Raw genomic sequence first — 17,150 nt, forward strand, 5'->3', positions numbered from 1 at the left:
CTGCCTAGAGGTCCCATATGACCAGGAACTGCCTCAGGTGGGCCTGGCCTTTGTGTGCCGGTTCAGCTGTGGCTCTGGTCTCTCTCCTGCAGCTGGAAGGCTGGGCAGCAGCCACTTTGGCCCAAGAGGGGAAGGGACTTGCCCAAGGTCACACAGCCACCAAGGAGACCAGAGCTGGACACTGTCTGGAACCACAGGAAGGCCTCAGTTTCCTGGACGTAAACATGGGTGGCACCAAGCCCGGCAGGGAGAGCTCTGGCCCTGGACACCACAACTGTCGCCATCCTCTCCTCACTCCCAGGGTGGGGAGCTCGAGCTGTGGTCCTGAGTCTGACCTTTAAACCCTCTAAGCCTCAGTTTCCCCTCCATGCACCGGGCTAACTGCTGAGCCCCCCTCAAAGGCTGTGAGGGGAGGACATGAGCTCACGGCTGTAAGTGCTGGGCACCCAGCAGGGGCTTAGTAAATGCCCAGCTAACACCTGCTCTAATGACCAATGACAGTGAGCTGGGGTTGGTCTCGGGATGAGCTTGGGGCCCCAGTAAACTCATCAGGTCAGATGGGGGAAGCCTCAGCTTTTTCTCTCGTTGCAAGGAGCCTAGTGCCCGATGCCAGAGCAGCCCAAAGAGCAGAGAGGGGCTTCCCCAGGCCCACCAAGCCCTCCCTGGGGGCTGAGAGTCCAGCAGTGCAGGATGGGCCCGCTGTTCTAGTGGAGGGCTCTCTAGCAGCTCTTCCCCGCTGCCCACCACAGGAGGGAGCCAAGACCCCTGGCCCTGTGGCCCCCTGCCCTCCCGCTCCCTGGGTCTGACTTGCAGGGTGGAGAAAAGGGAAATGAAGGCAGGAGGCTGTGGCAGGTGCAAGTGGCCAGGGCAGGTCGGGAAAGCTGGAGGGCTTGAAGTGAGACATCAAGAGGAACTGACAGGAAGCAGCGCAAGGGAGATGGGGGAGGGGAGAGGTGTCCCCCTTCCTCTTCATTTTAACTTTGACAAACGGCAGACGTCACAGAGGCTCTGGCCCAGGCTGGACCTCTGCTGTCAGGTCTCACCAGACTCACTGCCTGCGAGCTCAGCATCACAGTTGTACTTTGGAGGGGAACCAAGGCTCAGGGGGGCCAACTGACTTGCACCCAGCCCGGTGTCCCCAAGATATCCCCATCCTGCAGAGGTGGAGACTGAGGCTCAGGAAGGCAAGGTGAGCCTCCCGGCAGAGCCTAAGAGCTCCACTGCAGGGAAACTCCGGCAGCCGCCCAAGTGCAGAGCCCCCTCCTCCCAGGAAGCAGCCCGCCCGCCAGTTCTGGGGGCGCCTGGGAGCTGGCACAGGGTTGCACAGACCACCCCATCGACCCCATCTCCACATCGTTCGAGTGCTGTGTGACCCTGGTGCAACCACCCACCCTCTCTGATCCTCTTTCTGGGGTGCAAAATGGTTCGAGAACCCCAACCTCAGTGGGTGTATGGAGAATCATAGGAGGGGACGCCGGCGAAGTGCTTACAGGGGGTAGGCTCTGAGGCTGACTGGCTGGGTCTCTGTCCCCACTCCACTCCAGCCCTGGGGTGGGGACCGTGGGGACCAGGAGCACTGGGGCCAGGGCCAAGCTCGCACCATGCCAGGGCTCACGGAAGCTGCACACCAGTGCCCCATCACCTCTTTTACGGGAGGGGAAAACGCGGCTCCACGGCCGGCAGGCCCAGGGGAGGCAGATCTAGGGACAGGAGGTAGAGGGGAGGGGCCTGCCTATCTGTGCCCCAGCTCTGGCCCAAGGTCAGCCACCACATTCCTGCCCCAGCGGGCGCTGCCTTCTCCCAAACAGGAGACTGGGGGTGGGAGAAGGGAGGGAGGCGGGGAGGAGCTGGGCCCAGGAGGCCCTGGGAGGACACAGGATGACTCAGGAGGGCAGGACGGGTGACTGGGGGGCTGTGTGGGCACTGCCCGGAGAAGCCTCGGCCCTCCTCTGGGGTCCACAGCCCCAGCTCCTGGACCACAAGTTCTCGAGCTGTTACTGTCTCCCAGGGCCTCCGTCTTCTTGCCTGTAAAATGGGTCAGTCAATAACGATGATAATCGTAACAGCAGGTAAGACCCTTGGGCAGGAAAGGGACTGATGGGGCCTGGGCCCGCCCCGCCTAAGGTCCAGTCAGGGCATCCGGCCCACGACTCCCTCCCTCTTCAAAAACTAACACGTGAAGGGGAGGAGGCTGGGAGGCAGGCCTCTGTGTGAAGCGTCCGGCTCTTGGGGCTTCTGGCAAAATGTCAGTAGTGCAACCAGCAGCTCCCAGGGCTGCCACGTCCACCAAGGACATGACTGCGGGACAGTACTTTACAGTTTGTATCTGGGAATCTCACGGACCCCACATACAGGCCCCAGGAGGGAGGTGCTCTTATTAAGCTTCTGCTTCAAAAGCAGAAACCGAGGCAGGAGAGAGGCCACCTGCCCACAGGGTCACAGCAAGGCCAGGACTCGAGGCCACGTGGCAGCCCCCCGCTGCAGTGGCCTCCCGCTCCGGAGACAAGGGCTGGCCTGCAGCCCGGAGCCCTCAGAGGACGGTGCGGGCCCCGGTCTCAGAGCTCCCACTCCCTGCTGTGGGGCACCGGGTGGGGATGGAAGCCCCGGGGCGTGGAGGGAAAGGTCCCTGTCCTCAGCCCGCCCAGTGGTCCCAGGGACAGCTGCGGTGGGTGGGAGCAACATGCCACCCATCAACCAACAGCCGAGCCCCTATCTCACCTGGGATCCCAGGTGTGCCCTGCTCATCACCTTCTGTGTCCCAGCCCTGCGTGAGCACCGGACACAGCCTCTGGGGTAGATGCCGTGTCACGTGTCACCCCCGTTCTACAGATGAGAAAATAGGAGACGCTCCCTGAGGCCACTCAGCTGGGGTATGTGGTGCTGGAGTTGAAAGTTGGGGAGTGGGGTGGGGGGAGGGCAGGCCTCTCTCAGACCCAGACCGCCCTCATCGCCTCCTTGCCTGGAGGCAGGACTCTAGTCCGGGCCTCCTGATGTCTTCAAAACCTCATTTGCAAAATGGGGCACTGGACTGGGATGTGCCCATTGAACCAGTGGGCAAACTGAGGCAGAGAGGGGCCGCCCACACTGATGCTGCCTGGGGACCCTTGGCAAGTCGCCGTTCCTTTCCAGGCCTCCAGCTCCTCCTCCGTGAAATGGGTACAGGGACACAGGAGGCCCTGGGGTCCTCTCACTGGGCTGCCCGACCCCACAGCCCCTCAACTCTGGGCTGGCTTGGTCCAAACCCATCCAGAGCTCAGGCGGGGAGGTGAGGGGTGGGTGGGGGACAGAAGAACATGGCTGACAACTCCCCAGTGCAGCCCCTCCTCTCTGACGAGGAAACCGCAGCCCGGAGAGGGCAAGCAACGTGCGCACTTTGCACAGCCCGGGCACCTGCCTGGCAAGTTGTAGCTGGAATGGCTGGAGGCGAAGGCCAGCCACGAAGAGGAGTGATGGGAGGGGGGTAGGTTGCGGGGCCCACTTCCTAGGCAGGGTCCTTGCATGTATTTTACTCTCTGGGGACAGCTTGGGAAAAGGGATTTGTCCATCACAGATAAGCTGGAAACCACAGATCTAACTTGACCGATGGGCCACAAAGATATTGCTGAGGAGGAGGAGGATGGGGATGCTGGCAGCTGTCTGAGAAGATGTGTATTTCCCGTCTGTGCTCACAGCTGTGCTCAGGGACCACCAGTGTCACCATCCCCATTCTGCAGATGGGGAAACCGAGGCACAGGCACTAAGGCTGGAAGGGGCTGAAAGAAGCCAGAGAGAAATCCTCCAAGTCTCGGCTTGAACCCAGGCCCTGGTGAGGGGGCAGCCCTGACGGAAGCCCTCCTCACAGGGACACATGCACTGCAGCCTGAAGGCGGCTGAGCCCTTACCCACGGGGCCATCCGCCTCCTGCTGCCAAAGCCGAGGACATGGAGGCACAGGGGCTGACTCTGCAGGGTTGCTGCCCCCTCTCCTGCAACCCTCTCGGTCCAGGCCACTCCTGCCTGGGTAGGGAACAGGAGGCGAGGTTCAGAGAGTGAATGTGTGATGGCGGCCTCAGTCTCCCTGTCTGTGAAACGGGGACAGGGGCCATGGGGCAGCGCCAGGAAGATCCAAGGGTATGGGGGCCGGTGGCAGGAGCCCAGCCAGGCACCCGGGCCCGGGGCTACGGGGTTGGCGACAGCGGCCGGCGACGCAACAGCTGCCTCCAGGAGAGGGCCTGTCGATGGCAGATAGTCCGCCCGGGAGTGTTATTCCCGAGCCCGGCAAGCCCCAGGAACGTCTGGTTGGCATAGAAACAGGAGATAAGGGGTACAATTAATGGCATCGTGTTCCCTCCTCCTTTCTTCCCCAACTGACCCATTTAAATCCCTGGCGGTGCTGGTGCCATGCTGGGCTCCCAGTGACCTCTGGGGAGGGGCTGGCTAGGTGGGCGGGATGAGACTGGGGCTCAGGGCCCTGGCAGGGCTGGATGAAGCCTCCTGGGACCCCACCCCCCTACCCTGCGCAGAAACATCTCAGGAAGGAGGTCACAGGAGACTCGGCAAGGGCAGGGCTGGGGAAAGACCCCTGGGCACCTCTGCTCCCAGAGGCCCATTTCACAGGTGTGGAGACTGAGGCCCGGGAAGCCCAGAGGCAGACAAAGGCAAGAGACTGTGGGAAAGCAGCGTGATGTTCACAGCGGGGCCAGACTGCCTGCCTTCCAACTCTGGCTGTCATTTTCTTGGGTGAGAAACTTAACTTCTCTGTGCTTCGGTTTCCCCAAGATGTAAACGGTAAGAACAGGACCTGCCTTAAGATAACACGTGGCCTGGCACAGAGTAAGCCCCGTGAGTATTAGCTACTATAGATATCATTATTACTATCTAACGAGCAAATGAGCCGTCTGTCTTCCCTCAGGCCCAGGAATGCAGGAAAACCAGCGTGAAGGCCCAGCCTCAGGGCCTGAGAGCTTGGGGGGGCCCCAGCTGCCGCCCACCAGAGCTCTGCTCAAGGCCAGGTTCAGGGAATGGGGGCTGGGAGCCAGTCTCTGCGTCTCTAAGGCCCTGGTCCCTGGCTCACTGTAGCTTGGCCCCCATGCCCCCAGGGCTCTGAGGAGGGGGGCGGAGGCCAGCTGAGGGCAGCCACGGTGCCCGTCCACCCCCGGTTGGCAGGCAAGGTCACACCTGATTTCCAGAGAGGGGAAACTGAGGCTGCAGAAGGCACAGCCACCTGCTCATGGGGCTCGAGTTACGGGCAGCCGGGTTGCCAAAGCCCCATCTTTCCTTGCTTCTCTGCCATCACAGTGGGGTGGTGGGTACTGCAAGGTGACCCCTGGGAACTTCCCAGGAGCTTCCCAGGAGCCTCCCACACCTGGCAGGGGGAGGTGCATCGCTCTGTGCAGATAATCCTCTCAAGTTCATAAAAACTGAGAGACCACCTCACCCCCCTTCCGGCCCAACCCAGTCTCTCTCCGGAACTGGCCCTCACCAAAAGGCACTGCCAGCCTCCAGGTGGGCGTCTGGCTGCTGGGGAGAGCGGGCAGGTGGCTTAAAGCTCGGAGTGAATGAGTCATCCCGTGGCCACCATCAAGCTCTGAGAACGTGTGAAAAACACCTCCATCTGCAGTGGAGCAGCTGTTAGGGCTGGGACTTCTTCCGGGAGCCCCTTGCCTGGCTGGCCTCGATTTCCACTTGGCATCTGGAGCCACGGTCCCCAGGGGCCCTCCCACTGCAAAAGGGCTCTGTGGCCCCCTCAGCATCCCCAGTCTGACCTGGGGGCTTGTTCCTGTCCCCACTGTCCAGAGTTGGAAACTGAGGCTAGCCCACTGTCCCTGGAGGCACCCCCAACAGCTGGCCTCTTCCTGACCCTCGCTGGAGGTTCCCCCTTGCAGGCAGTGTCCCACCTGCCCCCACCTCCCCGTTTTCCGTACTGCTCTCAGCTGGCCCCTGGTCAGCTCACCCCTCCCCTGGCTCCCCAGGGCAGTGGCTACGACCCAGTACTTGCATTCAGCAAGTGCTCAGTGAAGACCTGCTGAGTGAATCAAGGCAGGTCTGAGCAGACCTTCCCTTCTGATTTGGGGGACCTGCTCAAAAAGATGCCAGCACACTGTGCTCCCCCCAACCTCAGCTAAGCAGCAGAAGCCACTTTGATTCTTTTTTCAAGAAAACTCCAAGCAGGTTACACTTACCACTTGCCAGGAAGAACACCAACCCCAACTTGATTCAAGGGGGAAAACACCCTCTCTCCTTCTGGAGGTGACAACCCTGACTCTGGCTATCTCACACCATCTAATAGGAATCAGGGTTGGGTGTCCTCCCTCCCCTCCTCCCCGCTCCTGGCCGGTGCAAAGTCAGTTTTCTTTCATTTTGACGGACTGTACCACCCGCAGGGGGAGGATCAACTTCCTGGCAATGAAGTGTGTTTGGGATGAAAACTCGCCCAAACGGACCCAGGCACGCACGCCCCTCCACCCCTCCCCGGCAGGTCGGAGGCCCCCCACTCGCCCCAGCCGCGACGCCCCCCGCGCTGTTGTTGCCTCGAACCCGGCGGGGCCTGGTGGCCATAGATAAGGGCTCTTATCGCTTTGGGAGATCGCCATCCGGCCGACCGGCCCGGCGCTTATCTGAGCTCACATCGACCCGGGCGGGAGGAAACCTCGGCGGGCCAGGGCGCCGGGGGTCCCGAACTGCGCTCCGCCCCGCGCTCCCTGCCAGCGCGGCCCGGCCTATCGTCGCAGCCATCTGGCCGGCCAAGGCCGCGCTCCCGCCTAGCCCTCCCCCGCTCCCACGTTTGAAGTTAATAAATGGGAGCGCCTATCGCCGCCGCCATCGGTTGTGCGCTTATCAGCGCGGCACATCTATCTCTGCGCGGAACAAAAGGCGCACAGAGGCGCGGGCAGCTGCGCCCCGGCTTTGGTGGGGGCCCGGGGGGCGGCGGCCCCAAGCGCTCGGGCCCCTCCCCTCCACACCCGCGGCCTGGTCGCAGGTGAGGCCAGAGCGGCGGGCACACAGCCGCCAGGGCCCTACGCACAGCCGCAGGCAGAGGGCGGGCGTGCGGGCGCCGCCGCTTGGTGACAATCAGCGCTCGCATCTTAACGCGCCAAGATCTGCCAGGGGGAGGAGGCGCCCGGGGCCGCGGGCTGAAGGGGGGGTGCCCCGGCCCCGCCTCCCAGGGCCGGCCCTCTCCCCTGCCCGCTTCCCGGGCGCGATGAAGGTGGACAGCGGGGGCTCGCCCTCGCGCCCGCTTTGGTCCCTGTCCCCAACACGCACCGCTCGGTCGACCCAGCTGAGCGCGGGCGCTCGCTCCGCTCTGGGCCTTATCGGCTCTGGCGATCGGCTCCCAACCTGCGATCTCCCTGCCCGCGCTATCTGCATTTCTCATCACGCTGAAACACATACACACGCACACACGAGAACAGACCGAACAGAGGCGCACAGGGGAGGAGGGGAAAAAGAAACCAGAGAACCAGCGCAGATCGGGACCTGTGGGTGGTTTTAATACTTGAGTTGACTTGATAGAAGGCGACTTTCGGAAAACAGGTCCCGCTTGCACATTGAGGAGTCGGGTTACGGGAACCCGGATTCATGCCTGCCTTTCCCCTCTCTGGGACCTCGGGAGTAGACACTCCCCCAGGAGCATGCACACAGGGTTCTGGTGGCAATGGTCATGTGGACAGAAGAGGCAGTGCGGGGGAACATGGGGCTGGGCAGTGGTCTGGCCTCCTCTTCGCCTCCTGGGCAGCCCCAGCGACCTGCTGGTCTGGCCGGGGAGATGTGGCCCCGCACTCTGGCCCTGGCAGCAGAGGCGCGAAGTTATTATTGGCGTGGGGTGGGAAGCCGTGCTTCCTGTGCACTGCCCTCTCTCTCCCTGCTCAGGCAGCCGAGTGGCCCCAAGAGTACGGGGCGCTCTTATCTCGGGGGGGCATCATCAGTGTGGACACAGCAGCTGCCTGCCCCCCCTCCCCCACCGGGGGAGTGGCCTGCGGACCAGACGGGTGAGACACTTGGACGCGTGCGGAGGCGACCCTGGCCCAGGACTGAGTCCCAGGAGACCCCTCCCCGACCCCTCGGTTAGAGGGTGTGTGTGACCGCAAGCCACCCAGCGCACAGCGCCCCTGCAGTCCTGGCTGGGACACAGGGAGGGGAGGACCTCCAGGAAGCTGTCCCCGGGCAGGGAAGGCTCGAGTTCGAGACCCAGAGACAGGGCTGGAGCCTAGCGCGTGGGCTGCGGTAGCTACACCTCCACCCACCAAGCCAGGCGGCTCTGGAAGCCAGCGGGAGTGGGGGTGGGCGCCGGCGGGTCTCCGCCACTTGGCCGTGCACTTCCACGCGCCCCGGGTGCCCCCTCTCCCTCCCAGGTCTCTCTCTTTCTCCCTCTAGATACAAAGCCTGGGAGAGTCAACCGCGCGAGATAAGATCACAATTTCAGCCCGTCCCGACAGAGCGATCTTATCAGGATGGGACTTGCAGAATGGAATATTTTAAACTTTATCTGAGCCCAGATCAGGCCGCCTTATCGCCGCACCATCTCGGGGGATGGGGGGAGGGGCAGGCCGCGAGGTGGCCGCGCCCCCATCAACCCCGTTCCGGCCCTCTGGGCGGACACCCCCACCAGGCGGGACCCCCGGTGCCGGTGCCGAGACGCGGGGGACCGGCCCGCCAGCGGAGATTAGATTACGGCGCGCTTGGCACACAGCGCGGGGGGCGCGGCGCGGGGTGAAGGTCGCGGGCACCGCGGGCAGAGCGGGGCGGACCGGGGGCGGACCGGCGGGGGTCGGGGCCGGCGGGCAAAGTTTGACTCACGCTTGATCTGCCGGGGGTTGCTCTGTTTCCTCCTGGACATGTCTCCGGCGCCGCGCGCCCTCGTGGCGGCCGCCTCTAGCCCCTGGCGGGCGGCGGCGGGCGGCGGGGGCGCGGCGGGGCCGCGGGGCGGCTCATGCCCCCGGCCCCTGGGCTCCGCGGCCGCCCCGGCCCGCGCCCCCAGCCCGCCGCGTCCGGCCCGGCGCCGCTGAGGAGGCCGGAGGCTCGGCCCTGCTGTGGGGCCGCGCGGACCGGCGGGGCCGGCGGGCGGCGGGCTGCTGCCGGCTCCTCCGCCTCCGCGCAGACGCCGCCGCCGCCGCTCGGCTCTTCTCAATGGAACCTACGGGCAGCGCGCGGCGAACCGGGCGGCCTCGGCCCGGGCGCTCGGGGCGTGCGGGCGGGGCGTCCGCGTCACGGCGCCGCGCCTCCGGGCCCGCCCCCACCGCTGGCCCCGCCCCCAGCGCCGCGGCCTCGCCCCGCCTGCACAGAGTTGGCCCGCCCCCGGGCGGATCTTGTTACCTCGCGGCCCCGGCCCCGCCCCGCCCCGCCGCCCTGGCCCGCCCCTAGACTGGCCCTGCTTCCTCGCCGCAATAGCCCCGCCCCGCCTGCTGGTCCCGCCCCCAGAGGGCTGAACCCGCCCCCGGCCCTGGGTAGACCTGTGGTCTCCTCGACGACTCCTTCGGCCTTGCCGCTTTGTCCCCAGACCCGGCTCAGACTCGGCGACCCAAGGCATCCCGCCGCCCCGCGTCCGGCCGGGCTCCAGACCTCCCTGGACCCGCCCCCCGGCGCAGCTGCAGCTCTGTCCCCCAGCCTGACCTGACCTGGTTCGGTTCCTGGACCCCGAAGACCCGCCCAGACCACGCCCCCAGGCCATGGCTCCGACCTCCACCGCCCATGACTCCGCCCCCCGCTCTGTAACTCCGCCTCCAGGGCCTCGGTCCCGCCCAGAACCTCTAGGCTCTGCGACCACCCTCCTCGGCCCGCGGGATGGGGGACAGTGAAGGCCGGGTCAGGAAGCCCGAGGCCTTGACGCCCCACATTGCCTTGGACCAGATTTGGGGTTTGGAGCCGGCTCTGGCAGGATGGGGCTTCTGCCCAAGACTGTGGTGGAAGAGCGGCATCCCTGGGGTTCGCCACCTCCGGTGGCTGCAGCCCCAAGTGGAGAGTGGGGGACTTCGGGTCCTCCTCCCTTGGGCTCAGATATGGCTGGAAATCGGGGGGAGGGGTGGCGTAGAAGCCAGCGGCCTGTGCCTGCTCCCCCCCGCAGCTGCCCCCAGGCGTTGCCCCTCTGGGCCTCTCCTCCCCCGGCCGTGCCTCTTCAGGGCGCCCCTGCTGGAGGCCCAGGAAGAAGGCCCTTCCGCGGGCTGAGCGAACCCCTAAGCCCCCTCCCCGCCTGGAACAGTCAGAAGGGAGCGAGGTCAGTACTGCCTGTTCCAGCCATGGAAATGGAGACCGAGCCTTCTGTTCTTTGGGATATGCTCATGGGATCCCAGAGGCCCCCCATCTTCCAGGGAGGCTGAAAGTCATACAGCATTAGAGTTGTCCCTGGGGGCTCAAGTGTATTCTTTTAACATTCTTGGCCTGCATTTGGTGCCTGCCCCCACCCCCCATATTCACAAGAAATAGGAAGTTAGCAGGGCCCAGGGGCTAATGGGAAGACCTTTGCAAACAGGACACCTGCATGCCTGTCCAGAAAGCTGGGCCCACCCATCAGATGGCAGATAATCATCACAACTGTCACATATGGAGGCTGGCTAGGTACTGAGTACTCTGCCCGTGAGACCCCCCTCATTCTGACTCCTGTTACCTTTGCCCCTGCCCCACGGAAGAGGAAAAGGTTGCCCTCAGAACCTGGGCACTCTCCCCTGCCCTACTGCTGCTCCCAGGAGGGCAGGAGATTGGCAGGCAGGGCAGAAGGTTGCAGTCTACCCCAGGACCAGCCACTGCCACTGGACAGACAAGAACACTAAGGCCGGGAGGCCAAGAGACCTGTCCGGGGTCACGTGCTCACCAGCTCTTCCCACTCCAGGGCCAAGGGGTACAGCCTTCCTAGAGTTACCCGGTGCTGCACCCCTCCTCTGGGGAGCATGGGGCCCACGGATGGCTGGTTCACTCGGCCCAGGGCTCCCACGTTTGTCAACTGGACAAGGGGCCCCACCTGTCTGGGTTTCTCATTGGGCCTGCTGCCTTCCCAAAAGGGGGCCTCTTTACAGGATGGGAACCTCACAGTCAGGCAGTCAGGGGGATTCCTGGAGGAGGTGGCCACGGGCTGGACCTGTGCTGGGTTTGAGGCTCCATGCACAGCAAGTGACGCCCAGGTTGGTGCTGCTGGAATGCCTGGAGGTCTGTGTTGAGGAGGGTTCTGAGGGTCAGCAGGTGAAGGAGAACCATGATCGGTTAGTGATGTCTGTCTAGGGTGCAGGAGGAAAAGAGTGGCAGGACTTTGGCCACTTCAGGTTCTGAGAGGAGAGACACACCCCAGTTGCCCAGGGACTTAAGAGGCAGAGGCAGGTCCTGCTGACCAGGACCAACTAAATCATTCTCAGGGCTCAGTTAAAAATGAAAATGTGGGGCCCCTTGTTCAAAAATTAAGAATTTCCGGGCAGCAACAGAAGAGCCTTAAGCCAAGTGCAGGGCTCTGTGCACCTGCGCAGGTCAAGTGCCCATCAAACACCATGACAGGGGACTTCCCTGGTGGTGCGGTGGTTAAGAATCCACCTGCAAATGCAGGGGACACGGGTTCGAGCCCTGGTCTGGGGAGATCCCACTTGCTGCGGAGCAACTAAGCCCGTGCGCCACAACTCCTGAGCCCACGAGCCGCAACTACTGAAGCCTGCGCATCTAGAGCCCATGCTCCGCAACGAGAAGCCACCGCAATGAGAAGCCCGCGGAATGCAATGAACAGTAGCCCCGCTCTCCGCAACCAGAGAAGCCCTGCGCGCAGCAACGGAGACCTAACGCACCCAAAATTAAAACTAAGTAAATTTATAAACAAACAAACAAACAAACAAACAAAAAAACCCACCATGACAACCCTGACCCAGGCCCGTGATGTTTCTGGGGCACTTTGCTTCCATGCTTTGCCCCCTCTGTCTGCCCTGCACGGGGATATTATTACCACCACCGTACAGATGAGGAAACTCCAGCTTGCTCGTGACCGTGACTGGTGGCGGTGTCACAGGACCTCGCTCACACAGGCCACTACACCCTCAGGGGAGGTCTGTTGATAAGGACGATAAACTGAGGAAAGAGGAGCAAGAAATGCTGTGGAAAGGCAGGCCCGGCTCAGCCCAGAGCAGAAGCAGCCGCCTCTGCCTGGGGAAATCAAGGAAGGCTAACTGGAGGAGGTGCCATCTCCGTGGGGTTTTGCAGGGATCCCTGCTCAGATGGGAGAGGGTTCCATCCGGCCACCTGCATCCCCTGTGGGAGTGCCAAGATTCACATCCAAACATCACTGGTGGAGAAAACACAACTGCCTTCAGTCCACTTGGGGGTTGGCAACACCCACTATGGAGCTGAGAAGGGCTTGGCGTGGAGCTGGGCTGCCCTGACCACGGCCTGGTTGTTTCCTGCTTTGCTGGATTTCAAGGTCTAATAGTCTGGAGGCCTCTCAGGAAGGCTCCAAGGTTGTCTGGGCCTAGGGAAGTCTCCTGGCGATGGCTCTAGGGGCGATGTCCTTATCGGCATCACCAGCCTTTTCCAAGCCCTTCTTTTGGGCTGGTTCATGGTCTCTCATGATGTCCTTATGCAACCCTCTGGTGGTCACCCAGGCAGAAAGTGGCAGAGCTGGGCCTAGGACACAGCTTCCAAGGCTGTCGTGGTGGTGATGAAGACGCTGAGGTTCAGAGTGGCCCTACAGCTCAGAAGTGGTGGCACTTGCTGTGACCCCAGGCAGTCGCACTCCAGAGTCCGGGTTCTTAACCTTGGCTGTGCCCCAGGAGAACTGGGTTTGAATCTTGGCTCTGCCACATTGGAGGCTGTGACGCTGAGCAAGTCCTTAAGCAATTAGGTCCTTGGCTTCCTCATCTGTAAGCGGGGGCGGGGGGCATGACCCTCAGGGCTCCCCTAGCCTTGGTGCCACTGTGGCTCTGGGCTCACGTCTGCTCCACCGCTGCCCTCTGCCCTGTGGGTTGGCAACCGTGGGCCTGGCTCTGCTGATGGGCATGCTCCCTGCTGCCCCGACCCAGGACGACTACCCGGGGCCGGGCAGTGGCTGCCAGTGGGGAGGGGGCTGATTGTGGCGCCTCCCATGTCCCAGCTTCTGCACTGGTTGCTAGGTGATGACCAAGGGAACCACAGAATGTTCTAGACACTTAAGCTGGACACCAAAGGATGAAGACTGTTCAGGAGAGAGTGGTGGCAGAAGAGCGTTCTCAGCTGAGGGCAAGGCTGGGAGGGCTGGACAGACCGTGGGGAGCGCGTCCCGAGCCCAGGTCAGGCGAGGGGCCTCTGACGGCCAGGCCACACCGTGAGCCCTCTTTCTGCTTCACTGTGCCTCCAGTGTCCCTGACGTCACCTCCGTATAGCTCTGAGAGGCCCTGTGGGGACACTGTTGTCAGCCCAACCCCCGCTCCAAGCTTCCCTTACCTACCACCCCGACGGCTACCGGATCCCCACAGCCACTCCTGGCCCCACTACAGGCTGAAGCCAGCGGGGCCTTCCGCTAAGCGAATGTGATAACCTCAGGCCCTGCCCTGCCCCCCTCTTCCCTTCTCCTCTGAACCTCCCTGAATGTGGGTCCTGGTGGCCTGTGGCCACAGGGCCTTTGCACAAGCTGTTCCTGCTACCCGGTGCACCCTTCCCTCCCACTGCCTGGCCCCCTCACCCTTCCTCAGGGAGGTCCTGACTGCTTCCAGACCACATTAGGCCGCTCCTCTCTGATCCAGCTTGCAGGGCCCAGGCGCCTTTTCTGTGGTACTCAGCACGCTATTACCTTACGCTTGCAGTGGTACGAGTGAGTTGTGGACGGTTCCTCAGTGCCAGGGCCTGTGCTGAGCACCGTCTGCTCACAACAGCTCTCTGAAGAAGGGACGGTTAGAATTCCCATTTGCCAGACAAGGAAACTGAGGCTCAGAGAAGTGAAGTCACTCCTCCAAGGCCACACAGCAGGTGAGCAGCAGAGCTGGAATCTCCCTAGGAAATCCACGCCTGCTGCTCCAGAATGGGCCCTGGTGGCTGCGCTGGGGGGAAGGGGGCCCAGGCCTCGCTCCCCCCGCTGCTGGTCAGCCCAAGGCCCTGGAGCTGCTGGGCAGTTGTGCCAGGGGCCCTCACCGATGCTTGTCAACACCGGCTCTGTGAAGGGTTTAATTAACTTCCTGTTTCAAGGGGGTATAATGAGTTCTAAGCACCACGTGACTCCATAGGGAGGTCAAATAGCAGCAAGGATGTCAAAGCAAATTAAGTTAAGGGATCAGAGGCGCCTGCAGGCGGGGCCGGGGGGAAGTCGGGCGACGCCAGGGACGATGAGATGCCGCCTGGGCCACCCTGCGGGGAGGGGAGGGTGTATGGGGGGGTGGGCTGCCCCCATGGTGGCTGGGACTGGCTCTGGCCTGGGAGATGGGCTCAGGGGGTTCCCTGTCTGATCTCCACCGCCCACCCCTCAGACACCTTGGGGGAGCAGAGGGTGGGAATGTGGCTGGCCTCCGGGCTCAGCGGTCCTCTCTGAAGCCGGCATCTCTAACGAGCTGCACCCTCTGAGACCCCGGGACACAACGGTTCTTGCCTGGAAACTGTCCTCAGGTATCAGTGAGATCCACCCCTTCATGCCCAGGTACCCAGGTGTGGCCCATTTACCAGCCAGGCGCAGACAGGAAATATCATCTGGACATTTCCCAACGAAGAGAGTGGGGGTCACGTGGGTTACGTCGCCGGATAGGAAGCGCACATTTCCTCGTTCACCCTCCTTCCTTCCTTCCCCCTCCCCCTCCCCTTCCCCCCTCCCCCCACAGACGTGGATTGCGCTCCCATACTGGGCACTGGAGGTACAACTGTGAACAGCACACAGGACGCGTCCCTCAGGGCCCAGCGGCAGGACGATAGCCAGGATTCAGGAGTGGGCCGTGGGGCACATCAGGTGAAACGTGCTGCAAGTACAGCCGGCTGGGGCCTGGGGCAATGGGGGTGCAGCTGCCATCTGAGCAGGTGGTTAGGGAGGCCACAGAGAAGAGGTGCCATCTGAGCAAAGACCTCGAGGAGGGGAGAGGAGGGAGGGAGCCAAGTGGACAGCGGGGGGACAGGGTCCAGGCAAAGCCAGTGAGCCCCAGCACTTAGCCCTCGGAGGGAGCCCCGAGTGTCAGGGCTGGAAGGGTTTTCGGTGATTGTCGGGCCCATTTAAATAGGCAGGAAGGGGCTTCCCTGGTGGCACAGTGGTTAAGAATCTGCCTGGCAATGCAGGGGACACGGGTTCGAGCCCTAGTCCGGGAAGATCCCACACGCCACAGAGCAACTAAGCCCGTGCACCACATCTACTGAGCCTGTGCTCTAGAGCCCGCGAGCCACAACTACTGAGCCCGTGTGCCACAACTACTGAAGCCCGCGCGCCTAGAGCCCGTGCTCCGTAACAAGAGAAGCCACCGCAATGAGAAGCCCATGCACCACAACGAAGAGTAGCCCCCGTGCAGCAACTAGAGAAAGTCTGCGCACAGCAACAAAGACCCAATGCAGCCAAAAATAAATAAATACGTTTATAAAAAAAAACTAGTCAGGAAAACTGAGGCCCAGAGGGCTGGTGATGAGCCTGATGTCTCTGGCCCCTGGTGGTCGCCCTCCTGCCTGGGCCCCAGCAACGGTCCTGGATCTCTCGGCAGCTGAGACCGGGGTGCAGTGTGTTCAGGCCCAGCTAAACCCTGGGCCCCGGGAGGGCCACCTGCATCCTCTCTCTGCCTGGGGCTCCGGGGAAGAGGCCGGTGGCCTTGAGTTGCAGCCCACAAGGCCGTGCCAGCCGGTCAGCAAGGTAGACATTACCCTGTGGCCTTGAGCTCCCAGGCAGGCGGAAAGGAGCAATGCCCCAAAGGCTCGGCATGGCCACAGCAGCAGGACCTCGGGCCAACTGCCCACCCACCAGATAGGCATAGACATGGGGTCTGGGGAGACGCAGCCTCAGGCTCAATTCTAGAGCCCACCCGCGGCACATTCGCAGGTGACGTGGACAGGACCCATGGCCTCCAACTCCTGTCCCCGCACGGGAGGTGCTTGGATGCACCCCGGTGACGAGGATCCAGCCCTTCCCTGGAGGCCTTTGCGCCTCTGAGGCCTTCTCTGTGGGACCCTGTACCTGCAGATTCTTCTGCCTGTGTGAGCGTGGCCGTCAACACACTCTCCCTGGGAGACTGGATTCTCTGAGCCTAGGAAAGCCCACTTTAATGACATTCTCCAGCAGGTTCCTGGCAGATGTGCCCTCTAGCCACGTGGGCAAGCCTCCCCCTTTACGGGGCCTGGGGATGGAGCCTGGCCTGCCCGCTCTACCACCAGCCCTCTCCCTCCTGCTTCCCTGTCCCCCGAGTTCTGGCAGACCCCCCCCCCCCCGCGCCCATCCCCTCCGCCTGGCCCTCCTTACCTGGTCCCAGGCACCATCTTCTCTCCTGCCCCGTCTCCAGGCTGGGGGCCGAGGGGCCTTCGGGGTCAGGCTTTGGGACCTGGGAGGGTGCAGTTGTACCATACAGCGCTCATGTGACCTTGCTCCTCAGTCTCCCCTGCCCCCTGCCCAGTGCAGGGCAGCCCCGGGGGACCCTGCAGTCTCAGGGTGAGGGGCACTCTGGCCTCCTAGATGGGGGAGCCAGGCCCAGGGGTCTCTGCCCGAGGCCAGCGAGGGCAGTGGCGTCTGGGCTCCGCTTCCAGCTTTCTCAGGGGGTCAGGGAGCCGTGGGCTCGGCTCACATGGGGCCCTTCGGGATGCCCACCCCAGACGCCTCGAGGGTTGGGTCCCACAGATGTGCCTCACGGAGTCACTCATGTGGTTGTGTGTGGGTGTGTGTGTGCGCGAAGCCGTGGAGGACTGCACCCCCGTGTGCCGTGTGTGTCTCTGGGCCTGTCGGTGAGGACGGGGGTGCCCAGCGTACCTGTGATGTGTGCGTGTGGGGCTTGGAGGCCGGTGCCCACTGAGGCGCGGCAGCCGAGCTGCCCCTTCCCCGCCGAGCCGGCGAATGCTGCCACCTGCTGGCCAGGTTGGCGCTGTTCATGCCACAGGGCTTGCGGCTGCGGGGTGGGCTCAGGGTCCAGGAGGGTGGGCTTCGCTCACGTCCTGCCCTGAGAAGACTAGAGCTGCGGGGGTCCTCGATGTGGTGAGTCTTGGCACCAGAGGGCGCGGAGCGCCCAGCTCACCCCAGCCCCGGATTCACAGTCTGGGGCAGGGCCTGGACGCCCCGTCACGTTTCTGAGGAAG

The 17,150-nt window shown here is 63.3% G+C and overlaps 1 protein-coding gene across 2 annotated transcripts in view; it reads right to left on the bottom strand.

Annotated features, from left to right (window-relative positions):
• Positions 1 to 8,855, bottom strand: part of ZFPM1 (zinc finger protein, FOG family member 1) — a 68,736-nt gene extending 59,881 nt beyond the window's left edge. For both annotated transcript variants that reach the window (XM_082606221.1, XM_082606220.1), the window contains exon 1: positions 8,775 to 8,855. In XM_082606221.1, coding sequence (XP_082462347.1) covers positions 8,775 to 8,814 — 40 coding nt within the window. In that variant the 5' untranslated portion in view covers positions 8,815 to 8,855. The remainder of the gene's footprint in view (positions 1 to 8,774) is intronic.
• Between the last annotated feature and the right edge of the window lie 8,295 nt (positions 8,856 to 17,150).

This window comes from Mesoplodon mirus (genome assembly GCF_964341445.2).
Source record: "Mesoplodon mirus genome assembly, chromosome: 19".
NCBI lineage: Eukaryota > Metazoa > Chordata > Mammalia > Artiodactyla > Ziphiidae > Mesoplodon > Mesoplodon mirus.